The sequence below is a fragment of the Schistocerca gregaria genome, chromosome 4, assembly GCF_023897955.1.
Source record: "Schistocerca gregaria isolate iqSchGreg1 chromosome 4, iqSchGreg1.2, whole genome shotgun sequence".
Taxonomy (NCBI): domain Eukaryota; kingdom Metazoa; phylum Arthropoda; class Insecta; order Orthoptera; family Acrididae; genus Schistocerca; species Schistocerca gregaria.
The window spans coordinates 402,500,404-402,521,151 of record NC_064923.1 but is presented as its reverse complement, the minus strand read 5'-3'; the positions used below and the strand labels follow the sequence as shown (position 1 = coordinate 402,521,151).

General features: G+C 41.7%; 1 protein-coding gene across 1 annotated transcript in view; it reads left to right on the top strand.

Annotated features, from left to right (window-relative positions):
* Positions 1 to 20,508, top strand: part of LOC126267749 (pyruvate kinase-like) — a 44,460-nt gene extending 23,952 nt beyond the window's left edge. The window contains exons 2-3 of the mRNA XM_049973053.1: positions 19,507 to 20,102; positions 20,163 to 20,508. Of these exons, the coding sequence (XP_049829010.1) occupies positions 19,507 to 20,102; positions 20,163 to 20,508 (942 nt within the window). The remainder of the gene's footprint in view (positions 1 to 19,506; positions 20,103 to 20,162) is intronic.
* Positions 20,509 to 20,748: the final 240 nt, after the last annotated feature.

The window sequence follows — 20,748 nt, the reverse complement described above, 5'->3', positions numbered from 1 at the left end:
ATGTAGAGACTTGCAAAGTGTCACCCGCTCGCCCCGACTGCTTGCTTACAGTTAGACGCGCAAGTGACGAAATACCACTTGTGCTGTGCTTGCAAGCTTCAGCAATATAAACATGAATGTCAAGGACAAAAAGTTACTCATTTGTTTCCGGAATTTTGAAAATAAAAGTGTAAGTGAATCGATGTCAGTGTTTGCCAGTGCCAAAAAAAGGAAGTACCTGCTCATTTGTTAGCGATATATTAATTTTATAATAAATCGTTTTTGAAGCTTCTCAGTCATATTATTGGTATTAACAATAAGAATCAGTACTGATCAATAAGGCGTTGCCCTCATTGAGAACAGTGCAACTAAATAATAACACAGTCCACTAATAAAGAGAATCTATGCTTATGATAAAGATTTCCAACGATTGCTCTTACATAATGAATATTAGTCGGCGCGAATTCTCCCAGTATCCATACTTGTCGCCAGAAGAATGTCTTGATGATGATATTCAGACATATGCTCAACATTTAATTACCGTGCATGATGACTTCAAAAATACAGGGTGTTTCAAAAATGACCGGTATATTTGAAACGGCAATACAAACTAAACGAGCAGCGATATAAATACACCGTTTGTTGCAATATGCTTGGGAGAACGGTACATTTTCAGGCAGACAAACTTTCGAAATTACAGTAGTCACAATTGTCAACAACAGATGGCACTGCGGTCTGGGAAACTCTATAGTACGATATTTTCCACATATCCACCATGCGTAGCAATAATATGGCCTAGTCTCTGAATGAAATTACCCGAAACCTTTGACAACGTATCTGGTGGAATGGCTTCACATGCAGATGAGATGTACTGCTTCAGCTGTTCAATTGTTTCTGGATTCTGGCGGTACACCTGGTCTTTCAAGTGTCCCCACAGAAAGAAGTCACAGGGGTTCATGTCTGGCGAATAGGGAGGCCAATCCACGCCGCCTCCTGTATGTTTCCTGATAGCCCAAAGCAATCGCACGATCATCGAAATATTCATTCAGGAAATTAAAGACGTCGGCCGTGCGATGTGGCCGGGCACCATCTTGCATAAACCACGAGGTGTTCGCAGTGTCATCTAAGGCAGTTTGTACCACCACAAATTCACAAAGAATGTCCAGATAGCGTGATGCAGTAATCGTTTCGGATCTGAAAAATGGGCCAATGATTCCTTTGGAAGAAATGGCGGCCCAGACCAGTACTTTTTGAGGATGCAGGAACGATGGGACTGCAACATGGGGCTTTTCGGTTCCCCATATGCGCCAGTTCTGTTTATTGACGAAGCCTTCCAGGTAAAAATAAGCTTCGTCAGTAAACCAAATGCTGCCGACATGCATATCGCCGTCATCAATCCTGTGCACTATATCGTTAGCGAATGTCTCTCGTGCAGCAATGGTAGTGGCGCTGAGGGGTTGCCGCGTTTGAATTTTGTATGGATAGAGGTGTAAACTCTGGCACATGAGACGATACGTGGACGTTGGCGTCATTTGGACCGCAGCTGCAACACGGCTAACGGAAACCCGAGGCCGCTGTTGGATCACCTGCTGCACTAGCTGCGCGTTGCCCTCTGTGGTTGCTGTACGCCTCGCCCTACCTTTCCAGCACGTTCATCCGTCACGTTCCCAGTCCGTTGAAATTTTTCAAACAGATCCTTTATTGTATCGCTTTTCGGTCCTTTGGTTACATTAAACATCCGTTGAAAACTTCGTCTTGTAGCAACAACACTGTGTTCTAGGCGGTGGAATTCCAACACCAGAAAAATTCTCTGTTCTAAGAAATAAACCATGTTGTCCACAGCAGACTTGCACGTTGTGAACAGCACACGCTTACAGAAGAAAGACGACGTACAGAATGGCGCACCCACAGACTGCGTTGTCTTCTATATCTTTCACATCACTTGCAGCGCCATCTGTTGTTGAAAATTGTAACTACTGTAATTTCGAAAGTTTGTCCGCCTGAAAATGTACTGTTGTCCCAAGCACATTGCAACAAATGGTGTATTTCTATCGCTGCTCGTTTAGTTTTTATTGCCGTTTCAAATATACCGGTCATTTTTGAAACACCCTGTAGATTTGAAGATATTCTGACGATGGAAATATCACCTCAGATCATACATCCATTTGATGAAACGGTAGTGGCGAATGTGGTATTACAAGAGGAGCAACTTGAGCTTAGCACCAATGAGGAGCTGAAAGTGAAATTTAAAAAACAAAAATTTTGACTGCAGGCAGGAATACCCGAAAAATATCCTGGGCTGTGTGAAATTGCGAAAAAATTTATGGTAGCGTTCCCCTCGTCATTTCTTGTCGAAAAAAGTTTTAGTGTCGTTACCAACCTATAAACCAAATAAATGGAGCAGATTGAACATCACAGAACGGAGAGATCTGAGGTTATTCCTTACAAAACTGAAGTCAAATATTGATAATTTGCTTTCAATTCATCAAGTGCACCTGTCTCATTAAAATTATTTCTATTTTTTAAATTGTTTATTTGAATTTTAGAGTTGATTGTTGATGTTTTGTCGATTGTTCATTAGTACGTTATCAATGTCTATTTTCAATCACATTAAGTATATAATCATAAGTATTATTTTAATAAATAAGACACGAGAAAATGAGCTATTTTTATTTGTACCATTCCGACCGTGTCATTTTTTAGGAGTTTTGGAAATATGGTAGAAATGTAGCAGCAGGGGTCTACGAAAACAATAAAACTTTCAAAGTGTTCTATGAAAAAAATAGTTCGGGAACCTCTGCTCTATACGATGTGCCATAGCATTCATTGACTGCACAAACTACTATGTCTTTATTTTTCTCTCGAAATGACATTGTGCGCTTTGCACGAAACCTGACTGGATTTATACAAAGCCTTTAGGAGATAACAAGAAGCTACGTCTTCACCTCAGCTACTAATTTCCCTATAGTGTTTCCTACTAATGAAAGTCCTCTACACGTTTGCTTGAGGTAAACATAGTAATTTTGTAACTTCCGTTTCTCTGTAATTTCCTGAATCTGTTTAACCAGGTTGAAGAAGCCTGGAAATCATTAATGTTCATCTCATTTGCATTTCAGAGTGTCCAGTCTTGTAGATCTCCCTTGGAAATGGTGCACTGACTCATATGATCAGTTCCAAAGCTTTCGAACATTTTTTTTTTTCTCACACTGCTGCAGTTTCATTTTGGCGCATATTTCGTACTTCGTGTAAATCTTTCTTTCATAATTATATAAATTCACTTTTAGATTTTACGAAACGAGACCAGCTTTGCACTCTGCTTAAGTTTAAGCATCTTCTCTTTCCATTGTTTTACCAAAAAATTTACCGCCTTTTTTCATAATTGTCACCGAAAGCTGTTACTGTCTAAGTTTTCTTTGGGCTTGGAAGGTATTCTATTTTTGTTCTGGACTTTATTTAGCGCAACAATGATCTTTCCAAGCACAGTTAATGGAATTGTCAAGAGTTATTTCCTGTTTCTTCTAACGTTACCACAATTTCTAACGAGATGTAGACATCTTTGGAAAAAATGTCCAAGAAATTAATTAATAAATGACACACACGTAGGTCTTCAGGAGAAATACCTGAATTCAGTTGCATACCACATTCTTGCCGATGATGCAAGTATAGCTATCACACCCAGAATTAACTGATGAAATTATAAACGATGTTTTACAGAAAATCACTAAGTGGTTCTCTGCAACTGGGCTCTCATTCAACTTTAACAAAACACAGTATATACAGTTCCACGCAGTAAATGGAATGACTTCATTAATAAATACAGACTTCGATCAGAAATCGGTAGCTAAGCTGGAATATTCAAAATTTCTATGTGTATGCATTGATGAGAGGTTGAACTGGAAAAAACACGCAGAAGATCTGCTGAAACGTTTGAGTTCAGCTACTTATGCTATTAGGGTCACTGCAAATTTTGGCGATATACATCTCAGTAAATTAGCTTACCACGCCTATTTTCATTCTCTGCTTTCTTATGGCATCATATTCTGAGGTAACTCATCATTGAGTAAAAGTGTGTTCATTTGCACAAAAGCGCGTAATCAGAATAATTGCTGGAGCTCATCCAAGATCATCCTGCACACACTTATTTAAAGAGCTAGGGAACTTCACTGTAGCCTCACACAATATATTTATATTCACTTACGATATTTGTTATTAACAATCCGAACGAATTCAAAAGTAATAGCAGTGTACATGGCTAGAACACTAGGAGAAAGGATGATCTTCACTACTCAATCTTAAATCTAACTTTGGCTCAGAAGAGGTTAAATTATGCTGCCACACAAGTCTTTGGTCACTTACCTAATAGCATCAAAAATCTGACAGATAGCCGTATAGCATTTAAAAGGAAATTAAAAGAATTTCTTAATGACAGCTCCTTCTACTCATTAGATGAATTTTTGGTTATAGTAAGTGGGTAATTCCCCCCCCCCCCCCCCCTCACACACACACACACACACACACACACACACACACACACAATTAAGTATCATGTAATATTTTGTGTAATGTAATATCTTGTATAGACGCCTTTTATTAGCCTGAGACGTTCCACATCATTACGAAGTGTCGTGTTCATGATCTATGGAACAAGTACTAATCTAATCTAACTTAATCTCCTTAATCTTCACATTTTTCTTTGCAAGACTGAAAACATTAATTGGATTCAATGTTAGTGTGAAAATTTGGAACCTTCACAAAGACAGATTGTGTTACGAACAAATACCAACAAATCTCAAAGAAAATTAATTTTATCTCCATTGTTAAGACTTAGCGATACTCCAAAGGCAATTGCTAATTATTATGGACATTAAATGAGTTGCAAATTCAAGCCAATAGTAACTGCGAACAATAATGTCAGAGGAACGATCAGCAGAAACTTAAATTATCTTTACAAATTACGATCGTGTAGCGCCGTGTTACCTGTTTACCAATGTGCCGTCAATGAAAGAAATGTGCTCGCCGTGTTGTGAATGTGGATTGCTACACAAGGGTGTACATGTCGTCAGCCGCTTGGTGAGCTAGGAATTTGGTAAATTTCAAAATAAGAAAACAAATACTTGCAGTATGCCTTAGCAGACAAAAAACTTACATTGTGTTTCTTTCGGTATATTCTTCCTGTATAAAAAAATCAAGGCAGGTTTCGACGTGTCGAATTGGACAGTTTCCTTGTTGGTTTCTTTTACACGGTAACGGCTGTGTGTGCATTCTGTCCATGTACCTTGCAAAGTTCAAACCCATGGTGGTGTGTGATACAACGATAGGTATGAGCACAGGCAGCTGTCATACCACCCACGGCCTCAATAGCAATAGTACTGAAACTACTGGGTTGTGAAACTACGCATATTGTATGTTAAAAAGGATTATATGAACTGCAAGTGCGTAATTTACTACTAATAACTCAGAACTTAATTTGTTAAGTTAGAGTTCAACTGCTGGCAAACAGATTCACCGGTAAGCGGCGATGTATTTCTTTTTGAAAAATAAGTATAGGACATGGGAGGAAATAACAACAATTGGTTTTGTTGGGATGTATAGTTTGCTTTATTAACTTAAAATTGTTGCATTGTAGCACAGTGTTCTGCAAAAATTTGTCTTCCACACAGAGATTCATGGAATACATTTTTAATGTGGTGTCGGATCTCATTTTGCCCGGCATAGTGTGCTGTGTGCGCAGTGGTAGGTGACGTGGACTCAACAAGTCTTTGCAAGTTCCCTGTAGAAATATTGAGCCATGTTGTCACTACAGCCATTTATAATTGCGAAAGTGTTGTCAGTGCAGGATTTTATGCACGGACTGACCTCTCGATTATGTACTGTAAATGTTCGAAGGGATTCACGTCGGATGACCTGAGTGGCCACATCGTTCGCTTGAATTGTCTAGAATATTTTTCAAACTAATCGAGAACAATTTCGGCCTGGTGACAGGACATCGTTGTTTCGGAACATGAAGTCCATGCATGGTGCAAATGGCCTCCAAGTAGCTGAACGTTACCATACCCAGTCAATGGTCGGTTTCATTGGATCAGAGGGGGATCGGCGACACACTCGAATCCTTCCGTCAATTCTTACTAACTGTACTCGTTTCACCAGCTACTGTTTTCCAGTTGTCTAGGGTCCAACCGATATGGTCATGGACCCATGGGGGGGAGGGGGGAGGGGGGGGGGGGGAGGGATAGGTGTTATGTCCGTATGTCCTCCCTTTAGTTTTCTATGCCTGCTCTTAGATGGCGTTCAACCCCTAAAGAGTGTTCGTATGCGCTAAGTCGACGTTATACGACTGGTTCTCTGCTGCCCAGCAGTTGCCGTTTGTTAATGAAGATGGCTGAGGTTATGACACGTTGTGAGTTTGAATACTGTGGTGGTTCAAAAGCAATGAAGAGACAATGTGAAAGTGAAAGTAAGAGAGTCATGGAGAAGAAAAGAAGAGTGTGTACTTCACCATGCAAGGCAGGAAAAGGAAAAGAAAGACATCCCAAGCAACAGCCAAACACGCTGGCATGGAATCAGTAAACCAAACGTTAACGCTCCACAATAAGAGTATCTGCGTGAGAGTCTAATGGTTGAAAACAAGTAATATAATATTGTACTATTATAATGTGTCGTCACCGTCACTCCTCAGCCGAGCATAAGACCAACTTGTTTTCTACGCTTTACCGGCAAGATGAGTAGACATGAAGTCATTATTAATGGGGCTCATGGCCCTTATTCCATTAGAACGTCGGCAAAATGCAAAGTACGCCGATCCAATGGAGTCGCCGCTAGTGTACATTGATTTTTATGGCTCCTGCTGGTGAGGGTGTACAAAAACAGGTATGTAAAAAGGCCTTTGTGGATGTTTCCGGTATTTCAAAGAAAAAATAGAGATCATGGCACGGAACAAAAAGACAATAGAAGAGGATCATTTAATAGAAAATACACAGATGAAGATGGGCAGATTGTTCGTGTTCACGTTCACGTGTTACCTAGAGATATGAGTCACTACAGTAGAAAGCGCATAACGAAGTAATACTTAAAGCCCCGATCTCAATATGAACAGGCTCTTCACTGCGTTCAATGTAAAATATACAGATAGTACTGTGACGAATAAATCTTACAGAAAAGTTTTCCTTGCAGGTTTTCCGCAAGTACTCTTCGGAAAGCCACGATCAGATACTTGCCGAACATCTGACCAATTAGTTCTAGATGGTAAGGTAATCCACCAGGATGTTGACAAAGCTAAGCAAGAACTTGAACTGCACAATCGCAAAGCCGAAAGGACGCATCACGGTTAAAAATTGGTGCACTTGCTGCAACGTTATCTGACAGAGATACTTGTACGTTATTCATAGATCTCCAACAGATTATGTTCGTACCTTTCCTTACACATTCAGATATTTCCTAGCTGAGACAACTCTAATGTTACATTTTCGCTGTACATATGCGTGACACTGATGATGCAACATTGTGTATGTGGAATGAGGGGAAGGTAGCAGGGGAGCTAATGAAAACTCATCCTGTTTATTTGCACTTCTCAATCAAGTACCTAGCTTCATAATGAAGAAAAAACTGTGTGTAAGGAGTGACTTCTGCTGCACACAAAATAAAAACAAAGTTCTTCTATTCATGTACTTGTTTCTAGGGTCTTTTGGAGTGTCTGAATGTGTTGACAATAAACATCTCATTTCTAGACAGAACTTTTCTGGTATGCGATCGAGATTTTGCAACCAACGAAAAGAGAAAAAGACAGTGAAATGTTTTGTTCCGTGCGATCTAGTGAAGATAGTGACTTTGTCACGTCATGCAAAGCCATTCAAAGTTCTGGAAATACGTGAGTCGCACTTTCTTGACTTTTACACAGCAGCAGAAAACTTGATCACTAACAAACTCTTGATATCAACTGCATCGTGGATTCTAGAAATAACCCCTGGAGGATGAAATACAAAGAATCTTTAAAAAACTGGAAGAGTAAGCTGTGTTCGATTCCTGAAGGATGGCAAATCAGTCTCTGATTTCCAAAATATGGAACTAAAGCAAGATGACAACCGCCAGAGAAGAAGAAGGACCTGTTAAGTATGGTACTATATTTACTCGAAAAACGCAGAAAGTTTTACTAGGACGTTTGTGTTTTAATTCGTGTAAAATGTCACAAGATGGTATTTGGTACTCTTATTCCGCGGCGTTGTGTTATTGTAATCATTGCAAAAACAACACAAGGACAATGGACTCAGCCCTTTCCCAAATCGTCATTTTCTTTGTGATGCTGAGAGCGTACTAGTTGTTCAGCTAAGTCTCTGAGTTACCATGTCACAGCGGCCTACAGTGTGACTTACTAATGTTATTATTTGTATCAGGGCATTCTATGCGGAATAAATTGGTTTTCGTTCAGTATCACGGAACATTAATTTTGGTACTTAGCCCCTTTTGAATTTCTAGTCTTCAATTTCAAAATAAAAACTCTTGCTCTCTTTTTCTATTTTTTCAGCCAGTGTTGGGGGAGAGTACATGCCCCATTCCACCCCCCCCCCCTCCCCCCCAATCAGTCTTTGTGCACATCGCTATCCCATGACTTTCGTCACATCAGTGTATAAGCCTTAACTTCAGCCCGTATTGCATTTAGTTCAACAGGTGCAAGTACACACACTAGAATACCTTTTGTACACTCAGCCTATACACACGACTGGTTCGACACTTCCACACTTTGCTACTGAAGGAATACAGACATCGATACATTTCTCTGCTTGTTCGATATTTACTTTGCTGTTGTGCAGATACACAACAAATTCGTAGCACGCCCTTCTTACATATGGGTGCCAGTGGCACAATTTATCTGTGGCAACTGACAATGTATAATACAGGTTTGTAAGTTTAACAACACTTGAATGTTTTAGATATATATATCTTCAGGTTCCATGTAGTAAATTCAAGCATTGCCCCGCCATACATGCCAACCATAGACATCTTAAGACCAAGCATGTGAATGACAATCGGAGGATGAGATGAGTCGTCCATCATCTACTTCTCTATAGATTCCATCATACCACAAATAAAATCCCACTATTACTATGAATACTGAACTTAAGCACCAATGCGTTGTGTGTTTTCCACTTCTGTTACCACGTCAAAGTCACAGTAAGGTGATTGGCCCACATTAACCCATGTAGACGCACTCGCTTTCATGTTACACGTGTTAGTGAGAAGCATTACTCCTGGGCTTGCCTGCGACTCGGGGAGCTTTGGTAGTTGCGGAAGTGACTGTTGCTGATGCAATATGGCATTGAATAGCTGAATGACACCAGGCGCGGTAGGTTGTGAAGACATTCTGTGTAAAGTAACTGCTGCTACTGCTGCTGAGTGTGATGCAGAATACCTGCGCGTCCTGACCCAGCAGCTCGGTCAGCACTGGATTAACGTCTCTAACAATAATAACAATACCCAAGTATATACACGTTAACTATACACTAAGGTGACAAAAGTCGTGGGAAAGCGATATGCACATATACAGATGGCGGTGGCATCATGTGCACAAGGTTTAAAAGAGCAGGGCATTGGTGGAGATGTCATTTGCACTCAGGTGATGCGTGTGATAAGATTTCGACGTGATTATGGCCACACGACTGGAATTAACAAACTTTAAACGCAGAGTGGTAGTTGGAACTAGACGCACGGGACATTCCATTTCGAAAATCTTTAGGGAATTCAGTATTCCGAGATCCACAGTGTCAAGAGAGCGCCGAGAATACTAGATTTCGGTCATTATCTTTCATTACACACAGTAATGATCGATGGCTTCCCCTTAACGACCGAGACCAACGGCGTCTGTAAAGAGTTGTCAATGCTAACAGACCGCAGAAATCATTGTGGGACGTACTACGAACGTATCCGTTAGAACAGTGCAGTGAAATTTGGCGTTAGTTGGCTACAGCAGCAAACAACCGATGTGAGTGCAATGATAATTAAATCGACACCCTAGCTGCAAACAGGACTTGATATACGTCATTGGGGACATGTTGAAAATGTGTACCCCGACCGGGACTCGAACCCGGGATCTCCTGCTTACATAACAGACACTCTATCCATCTGAGCCACCGAGGGCACAGAGGATAGTGCGCCTGCAGGGATTTATCCCTTGCACGCTCCCCGTGAGACCCACATTCCCAACATGTCCACACCACTAGTGCGCCTAACGGTATCTGTTTCTTTCGGGAATAGATACTACCTTCATATATAGTTAAAATATGGCTACCCAGCCATTGACCTTCTTGTGCAAATGCACACGCTATGCCCCAACTCGTACGGCACTTAGTAGATTTATCTGGCACGAGTAGAGTGTGATGGGCAAGCATCTACAGTATTAGGCGGACTATGAATGTAGTAGTGTGGACATATTGGGAATGTGGGTGCCCTGCAGGCGCACGATCTTTTGTGCCCTCCGTGGCTCAGATGGTTCAAATGGTTAAATTGCTCTGAGCACTATGGGACTTAATATCTATGGTCATCAGCCCCCTAGAACTTAGAACTACTTAAACCTAACTAACCTAAAGACATCACACAACACCCAGTCATCACGAGGCAGAGATGGCTCAGATGGACAGAGCGTCTGTCATATAAGCAGGAGTTCCCGTGATCGAGTCCCGTTCGGGGCACACGTTTTCAACATGTCCCCAGTGTTATATATCAACGCCTGTTTGCAGCTAGGGTGTCGATTTAATTATCATTTCATTATAGAGATGCTGAACTGTCATCAGTGGTATCTGTTCTTTCGGGAACAGATGCTACCTTCATACATCGATGTGAGTGTCTTTGCTAACAACACGACATCGCCTGCATCACCTCTCCTGGGCTCGCGACCCTATCTATTGGAACCTAGACGACTGGTAAATCGTGGTGTGGTCAGATTAGTCCCGATTTCAGTTGGTAAGAACTGATGGTAGGGTTCGAGTGTGGCATAGACCCTACGCAGCCATGGACCCAAGTTGTCGACAAGGTACTGTTCAAGCTGGTGGTAGATCCATAATGGTGTGGGCTGTGTTTATGTGGAATTGACTAGTTCCTCTGATCTAACTGAACAGATCGTTGGCTGGAAACGTATATGTTCGGTTACTTGAAACCATTCAGGCTGCCCGACATGAATCCCATTGAACATTTATGACACAAGATTGAGAGGTGATATGTTAGATATTTTGCATGTACTTCACGTTCCCAAACAACGACTGAATTTTTAGGATGACAATGTTTCATGTCACCAAGCCACAATTATTCACGATTGATTGGAAGAACATTATGGACAATTCGAGAAAACGATTCGGTCATCCAGATCACCTAACATGAATCCCACTGAACATTTATGGCACAAAATTGAGAGGTCAGTTCGTGCACAAAATCCTGCACCTACAATACTTTCACCATTATGGATAGCTATAGATGCATCATGGCTCATTGTCCAAAGGACTTCAGATGACTTGTTGACATCATGTCAGGTCGAGTTGCTACACTACACTGGGAAAAATGAGTTCTGCCATGGTACTAGGAGGTATCCCATGACTTTTGTCACCTCAGTGTGTAGTGACTACAGAATATGCCATAAAATTATTCATTTATCACTATAGGTCAGCACACTGTAAATCTGTAAAATACATATTTACTGCAAAAAAGTGCTTTCCTAAGTCTTACATGAAAGTTGTAGAACATCAGTTGCTGGCTCCTTGCAGAGTATTTTATGAAATATGCAATTAATAACCATAAAATCATACAGGTATCGAATATTTCAATGGAGCTCCCGAAGAGAGGTAAAGTAAAATTTATGTTTCTGCTAATTTGCTTTTTAACTAAGATAGACAAATGTTAGGATGATGCTACATTTCAATAAGGGGTGCCTTGAAATATGACATAAATAAACACATGTGTATGTATGGCTGCTGCCTAGATTCCAAGCTTCTTATCTGTTACTTGGATTTTTCAATCTAAAGTCTACATAATGTAATTTGAAACAAATAACTTGTTCCAATTGTGTTTTTGGTTTTATACCATTAAAGGGCCATTTCCTGGATGTGAGTGAATATATAACTTGAATTGACAAAGAACTGACAACAGTTCCTTCTAGAATTTCAAACTGTGTAGAAATTACCAAAGCTCTTAGAGCTTCCTTATATCTTTGGATAACATTACTTGTTAAATTATGATGTGTTAGTAAAAATTTTAAAGTGTTTTACAGGATTCTAGTTTCTTTTTCAGCTGTGAAACTGAAAAAAATATACAAATTACAAAAGGAAAGTGGCCAGATGAATTTTGTCATACAGTGACTTTTTTCTCTAATACCAACCATAACAAAATTTTTGGATGAGTCTTTTAAGCACTGGTAGTTATTAGAAAACGAAAATATGAGCGAATCTTAACCAAAAACCCTGATGTGGATAGTGTCACAGTGAACAACAGCTTAGACTGATGTGAAAAGTTACTTTCCTACTGACAAACATCTGGTCACAGGTCATGTTCACTTCCGAAGGGACAAAACCATTGAAATCTATATATAGAAGAATTAGATCATTTTGTTCTGTGATGTGATCCTTAAGGTTTTTTCATTCACTACCGAAATTTATTACATGGCATTGTTAGTTTAATTTGCTTTTTATTGTACTTTTAATGTGTATTATTTATACGAATTTTTTCCATATTGAACTGGCACAGCTTCAGACCTTTCTACCTGCAATAAAGCCCACTATTCTCCCCACTGCCTCTTATGTAAAATATATTTTGTCGTATTTGTACATTTAAAATATCTAGGTCTATTCATGGCCTCAATGTTGATATGATATCCTATTTTACATGAGCGGCTTTCTTATCTCAATCGACTACTCATGTCTATTGTGTCACCCTTATCACAACTATGTTTTCATATTGGCGGCAAAATTTCGCGTGTTATGAGACTGTCTGCTGTGCAGTTTGCTACTGAAACATGCAAGTGAAAAGAGGCCACACTTTACAAAAAAAGTCAAATGTAGTAATAGAATTAAAGGCTTAGCATTGTCATAATGTTTTATTAACATGTTCTTGAAAAATGTCTTATTGTAATTGGCTGAGAACTTAAAGAGAAGGAAAAGTGTCATCCAAACATTTCAAAACTCAACATTTCTTTTCTTGAGAAAATTCAAGGATGTAATGAAAAGTAATGCTCTTAATATTTTGTGTTAAAAATCCTAAAGATTTTGAAATAAAACAGAAGTGATTAACATTCTCCATCTTTATCCTTCATGTCTACATATTTATTTTTGAACATAGTCATCCTGGCGACGAACACATTCCTCCCAAGATACCAGTTTGTTGATATCATCACTGTAGAATGTCTAACTTTGTTGAAAAAGCCACAGCCTCCCCTCTGCTTGCACCACTTCATCACTATTAAAATGAAGTCCTCAAAGGTGTTCTTTAATGTACGTATCTGATTGGTGTTTGTTCTGTTGGACATGTCCAACAGAACAGACATCACTCAAGTATATACATTTCTATACGAGCGCGATGGTTCCTTGATCTTTGTTTCAGTATGGATGCATTAATATCATATGAAATCCTACAGGAATCAATAATTTACTAGCAGGTGATTAATGGATGAGGGATGCTCCATTGCAGTATGCAATAAGTTTATGAGAAGCAGTAAATTAGAGTTCCAGTCCTGGCCCACCAAGAATTTTTAACTTTTGCCATTTCATTGTCAAAGTACGTTGTGCGGATCGAAGTCACAAATTCCAACCCATCCCTCCCCTTTATTTCCCCATTCTCTGTTTCATACAAATAGGTGTTCTTTAAGTTTTGGAAACAGACGGAAATCGGATGGGGCCAAGTCAGTACTGTATAGAGGATGATCAATGATAATGGACTCGAGGCATCTGATTGCTGCATATGTTGCATTGCTCGTCTGTGGTCTGGCGTTGTCATGCTGAAAGGAGAGGGTGCTCTATGTGTGTACAAACTCTTCGAATTCGAAACTCCATTACAGCATGCTGTTTGTCACGCATTGACATAGTTGCATTGTGCTCCACCATGTTACACGCTACAATTGGGAGCACTCTAGCGGCAGAGGGCTGCAAATACATAGACAAGGAGAAGAAATATGTAACATGTTAATAACATTTGTTTTATCTAAAAAAATTCAAGAGGTTTCGTATTACAAATTCGGAGGGTACACCTTCATATAACCCACATAATCTTGAAACAGTATTTGGAAGGCAGTGATTTGCACCGTTTTACTTATCTTTTGTGTCTTGTTTCTTTGTAGGTGCCGAGTGATAGTGTAAATTATTTTTCTCGTTCAACAGATTTCGCATTTTCACCACTGAAGCTATTTTCATTAAAAAGCAATGCTATTTATGTACAGTTTTTTCAGGTATTGTAGAACTTAACTTTCTCTTTGCAGGTATTTGATCTCTCTTGTGGGAAAACATCAGTAGCAAAAATACTAGGTCCTAGTACAACATCTGCAACGTGTTGCGCAAACAATAAAGCGATGATAGCAAAGACGCAAAAACACAAAATCCATTACTGTAACAAGAGAGGGCGGCAGGATTAGGTTAACTGCCGATGTCGCCACTGACAGACGACGCCACAATCTCTTGCATGTCAAAGTCTGAAGCTCTACACTCAACACAATCAGCTGATCAATGACGTTCTTCTGTCGAGAAAGTCATTTTGCAGACCACAAAGAGAAACGCCCAACTTCACTGATGAAATAAACTCAAATGCTAACTGTCGATTATTGCATAAAACTGTCCATTGTTGTAGCTGTTTATTCCAGAAGTCGAAATATTGCACTTGTGTTCAAAAGGGAGGTGTGCAACTTTTAACTATGCCTCTCTCTATAAAGATATTGGCATCTTTTGCTTGTATGTATTGTACTGTATGTTAACCGGGGACCATGAAACGGTGGAGAGGCTACGTCCCCGGCGCAGCCGCAGCCGCAGTGGTCCACAACCCCACGACGACTACCGCAGGCCACTTCACCCCTCCGCGCCCCACTCCGAACCCAGGGTTATTGTGCTGTTCGGCCCCTGGTGGACGCCCCCAGGGAACGTCTCACACCAGACGAGTGTAACCCCTATGTTTGTGTGATAGGGTAATGGTGGTGTACGCGTACGTGGAAAAATGGTTTGCTGTTGCGCAGCAGTCTCCGACAGTGTAACTGAGGCGGAATAAGGGGAACCAGCCCCCATTCACCGAGGCAGATGGAAAACCGCCTAAAAAGCATCCACAGACTGGTAGGTTCACTGGACCTCGACACAAATCCGCCAGGCGGATTCGTGCAGGGTACCAGGCACTCCTTCCCACCTGGAAAGCCATGCATTAGACTGCACGGCCAACCGGGAAGGCTATCTTTTGCTTACTTTTACTATATTATGTCATACAGTATCAAATTTTGGGTAACACCACAAACCAAAAGAAAGACATTAGAATGTAAAAGTGTTTAATAAGACTCATTTTCGGTGTTTATTGAGAAATGAGTATTACCCTCAAGCATCTTAAATAAGTTTATTGTAAGGTGTTATGTTTTCATATGAGACTCCCATTATTTTTTGTCCATGGAAGGAAAAATAAATCTAACCCACTCAAAACAATTTATTTGTTCATCGCATGTAATACACAAATATAATCATAATACAACTTAACAAATTTGTACATGTATATTTCGTGTGTCCTGTAAGTACTTATTTATAGATGCGGCAGGACTTTGCAATTTTATATTTTCCTGCACAAGTTTAAAAAATTCTTTTCAGTTATAATCAAAATTGATTTCAATGATAAGTTCTGAAGTAATTAGTCCCAAGTTGTTGTTACTGTTTGTTTCAACATCGTTAACAAGACGAGAAACTCTTTCGAAGTATTGTTAAATGTTGTGGTGTTGTGTGTCAATTCAGAAATAAAGTAATGAGCGTCTCTATAATCCTCTTTCGCGAGTACTTGATACTTCCGCACATTATTTGTACCATAGCTGCTGATTGGTACGAGGCCATGCGCACTCGTGTGTTGTAGTACTCTCCGAGAATTAGTAAATAGCCCCCCCCCCCCCTTCTCACGACCCTTGCAGACGTGTAGGCTATGTCATTCTTTCCACACTCCTCACATTCACTTGAGCACAACAACCTTCTTTCCTTAGAAGCATGAACAGAAAACAGACTACAAGTCGACAACAGTATCGATTATTATACAAAGCGTTCGATATCTGTCGGTCATGAAGCTTCAGCTGTCGTCAATGCTTAGCGGGATTAATATTTATGGAAGTGATCACTGAAGAATTATACGGGAGGAACAGGCGATCAATTAGGGATCCGGGATTTGCTATAATACAGGTGATTCCTGGGAAGTACGGGAGAGTTGGTCACTCCAGTGTTGGAGTCTTAATTTGAAGCCTTGTCATGTGGTGGTTGTGCAACAATTATGGGAGGATGACAGTCTCAGAAACGTGTAGATTACTGCACGTAGCTTTTCAATAACATCAACGATGACTTTTTTTTAAACGCTTTCCATTACATAATGAGTGATGAAGCATGGTTTCATCTTTCCAGTTATCTGAATTCGCAGAATACGAGGTTCTGGGCAATGGAGAACCCTAACACTGTGTCAGCGACCACACCATGATGAATAAATCGGCGTTTGGTTCCGCATAACAGGAATGCTCATCATTGGACCGATATGTTTTGACACTACCCTGAACACGGTTGCATAAACGGAAATATTTATACATTTTGTGCTCAGCTCACTGAAACGAAAGACAGTACTGCTTCTTCCACAAGTTGGGGCAACATGCCACACGTCTGAGGTACCCCTGGAATGAGTCCATGATGTCACCACTTAGGAACGAACTATAAGCAAACGTTTATGGCTACTACGTTTGCGGATCTAAGAACATGTGATTCTTTTTTTGTGGGGACACTTGAAGAGCAAGGTCTATGAAACAAATCCACACATAATACACAGTCTGAAATACAACTTCAGCGGTGAAGTTTCCGCCATCAATCTCCGAACTTTACGCCGGGTATATCTGAAAACTTTTAGAGGTGCACAGAAATGTATTAATGTTGCAGGAGGTCACTTACAACGTCTTCCATCGACGTATTTTTCACTGTAAATAAATGGTAACTCCATTTCAGCTCTTCATTTCTGTAATTTCACTGCATTTCCTTTATACTTACACGGGCAACTTTTATCTGCGGTAGCCTATGTTTACCCCTCCGTTGTCACCAATTCCAAGAAAATGCCATGTAGTGTGCAACTGATATTTATTGCAATCATATCTTCCTTAAACCTTGTAACGTATTACTATGTTTATGACGTTGCTCATCGAGCCATATACGTTATCTCGCATTTCTAGCTGCTTCTATCACACAAATAATGATAAAAATTCAGAAATTCAGGGTCGCCACCAGCCCAAGCCCTTCCTAATCATTTAGAAAAAATGGAGCTTGAAAATTATTAGTTTAATTACTTTAATAATTTAATTACAAGTACGCAAATTTCTTTAAGCAGCCAGATAAATAGCACTCCATGTCGTGCATGAAGCAACTTGATTAATTCAGGAATGGAAATCATAGTAAGGGGGTAAGATCGACACCAAAGAATTTATCTTTCACGTAAATTATTTATTGTAACTAGATATTTGGTTGCACATCCTTACTACACATAACTGGTGCCTGACTCGAAATATTTATGTAAGAATTACGTGAGAATGAAACAGAGCACAATTTAACTACTGCAAGAAGAAACACACTAGACGGGGGTGGGAGACAATTATACTATCATCTCCTTTGCATTAATACGATAAACATATCTAAGTGAGATTTGCATTACGATTCTACGCATGCTCTATTCTGGACAGAGGTTTAACCTGTACACAAGGCTGTGCGATAATTATTTAACATACTAACTGCGTTGCTCCTTGCAAACGGCCGAACTAGAGCACGTGGTGCATTCTGAATCAAACTGTTGTGCTGCTTTGTAGAAAGCGCACGAAAGAACAGATATTCTTGCAGAAATTGTAGCTTATTAAAGCAGGAAACTGTTAAAAGAAAGCCTATTGCGGTGCCGTGGTGAACCAGAAGGGTCACTGATTACCAAACACGTGGCACAATAACGACACACAAAGACAAAAGCAATTTTCACAAAATATAAGATTAAAAATCATTACAAAAATAACTCGCTTCACACGCTTCAGATAAGCTAAAGTTCTTAAGTATTTCACCAGTTAAACATAACGAAGTCCTAACTCAACCTGATTCCTATCACCTGGAACCCCCCTTAAGAGCTACGATCGTACTCACCAAACGTTCACCGAAGAGTGCCCCTTTCTCTTTCCAGGTTACCTAGCTCCTCGTGCAGCGGAAGCTGCCAGAAGGGTAGCCCCCGTCACCAACGTCACACACAAAAACAGCCTTCGAATCAGCCCTCGACTAAGATGGGTAAACCTCTCTGTTCAGGTATTGGAAACCTAAGTTGGTCAAGCCGGCCGGAGTGGCCGTGCGGTTCTAGGCGCTACAGTCTGGAGCCGGGCGACCGCGACGGTCGCAGGTTCGAATCCTGCCTCGGGCATGGATGTGTGTGATGTCCTTAGGTTAGTTAGGTTTAATTAGTTCTAAGTTTCTCAGAAGTTAAGACGCATAGTGCTCAGAGCAATTTGAACCATTTTGATCCTAAGTTGGTCATCCTGTGCTCTCCTTTGAACGAGAAGCAACATCGTCTGCTCCCAGCAGACGATGACCAATTCAGGGATTCCCACAAAACAAATCCGAAACCCACATTAAAACACGCATAGGCCTTATTTGAGTGCTCAGTCTTTCTGGAAGAGGTCACGATTTGAGCTAAAATCAGGTGGTAAAATGAACAGGTTTATTTATTTTTTTTTTTTTTTTATTCATAGCTGCTAAGGTTCAGTGACCGTGTCAGAATTATATTGTAACAAATAAGCCCTCGGTCACAAATATTAAGTCAAAATTGACCTGGTTGCAACCTTTGTCCAGAGTACGTGCAGCCCTTAGCGGCTCGCCATCTCTGAAGTGTTCACGACGTCGCCTTTCAGGCTTAGATCTTTTTTAATATGTGACTTGTAAGTACTGCATCTTTTCGAGTCAGTACAAACTTTAATTTTATTAATGTACTATATACCTAATGTTTTAGTACAGTTAGTCTAATTCTGAAGACGACGCTCATAGTAGCGGCGAAACCAGGTCAATTTTGACTTAATATTTGTGACCGAGGGCTTATTTGTTACAATATGAATATGTTGTACCGAATTCGACATGCGTCTTACGAAACGACTTCACAGAGACGTTCCAGTCTCTGTTAAAATCGTAGTTAGATTTTGGTCGTCTCCCTTAAAACCATGAACACACGTTGGCCGTCCTACACGCACCCACCACCAATAGTCGATTGCGGCGAGAAAGTCGCTCGTTTAAAACCGACATTACTTGTCTTCCTTCACTTACAAATGGCTTTTGTTTCATAATTTACCAGGTGAAGAGGAAAAGTGTAATATGCGAAGTACAGAAGGGCGGCGCGTTGGCAAGTTTCAAGAGTGTAAATCTGCCCGGCGTGACCCTCGACTTACCCGCCGTAACGGAAAGGGACCGCCGCAACCTCCAGTTCGGCGTCGAACAGGGCGTCGACATAATATTTGCGGGCTCCGTACGCAACGCGGAGACCGTCAGGAAACTGCGGGCGGAGCTCGGAGAGAAAGGCTACGAGATACTCATCGTGGCCAAAGTGGAGAGCGAGGAGGCGGTAGAGAACGTCGACGAAATTCTCAGCGAAGCGGACGGCATAGCATTAGGGTGCGGCGCGGCACACGTGGAAATGTCGCCGGACAAGGCGCTGCTGGCGCAGAAGCTGATCGTCGCCAAGTGCAACATCGCGGGCAAGCCGGCGGTGTGCGCGGCGCGGACCGGGGCCGACGTGGCGGCGGCCGTGCAGGACGGGGCGGACTGCGTGCTGCTGCTGCAGGAGACGACGGCGGAGAGCCTGCGCGAGGCGGCGGCGCTGTGCCGCGCGGCCGAGGTGGCCGTGTGGGAGCGCCAGCTGACGCAGGACCTGCTGCGCGCCGCCGCCGCGCCGCCCGCCGCAGACCCCGCCACGGCCGCCGCCGCCGCCGCCGTCGTGGCCGCGCTGCTCAGCCGCGCCTCCGCCATCGTCGTGCTGACCGCGACGGGGTGGTCGGCGCGCTGCATCGCGCGCTTCCGGCCGCAGTGCGCGCTCATCGCCGTGACGCGCAACTCGGCCGTGGCGCGCCGCCTCCACGTGCTGCGCGCCGTCCTGCCGCTGCTGTACATGGCGCCGCCGCTGGAGGACTGGCCGCGCGACACCGACCTGCGCATCCAGTACGCCCTCTCCTTCGGCCTCACCCAGGGCGTCGTCGGCAAGGGGGACGCCGTCGTGCTCGTCTCCGGCTGGCGGCCCGGTCCGGGGAACACCAACAAAGTGCGCGTCATGTACGCCCCGCCCCTCAGTGATGGCAAGTAGACACTGACAAATACGAAACCGTAGAAAAATTTTAAGCTCTCCTAACGACAACTGTAGAACTCTATGTGACCCATTGTAATTGTAAAGTGCCCTCGACTAGAAAAGATGCAAATATAAAGTTTACAATGTTATTCACAAACTTTTTCAAATGTTTTACTGCATTAGACCTTTTAAACATTTAAGGGGGATAGGACGTCAAACGGGCCGACTTTGAGCAGGAGAGGCACCACAGGGCATTGT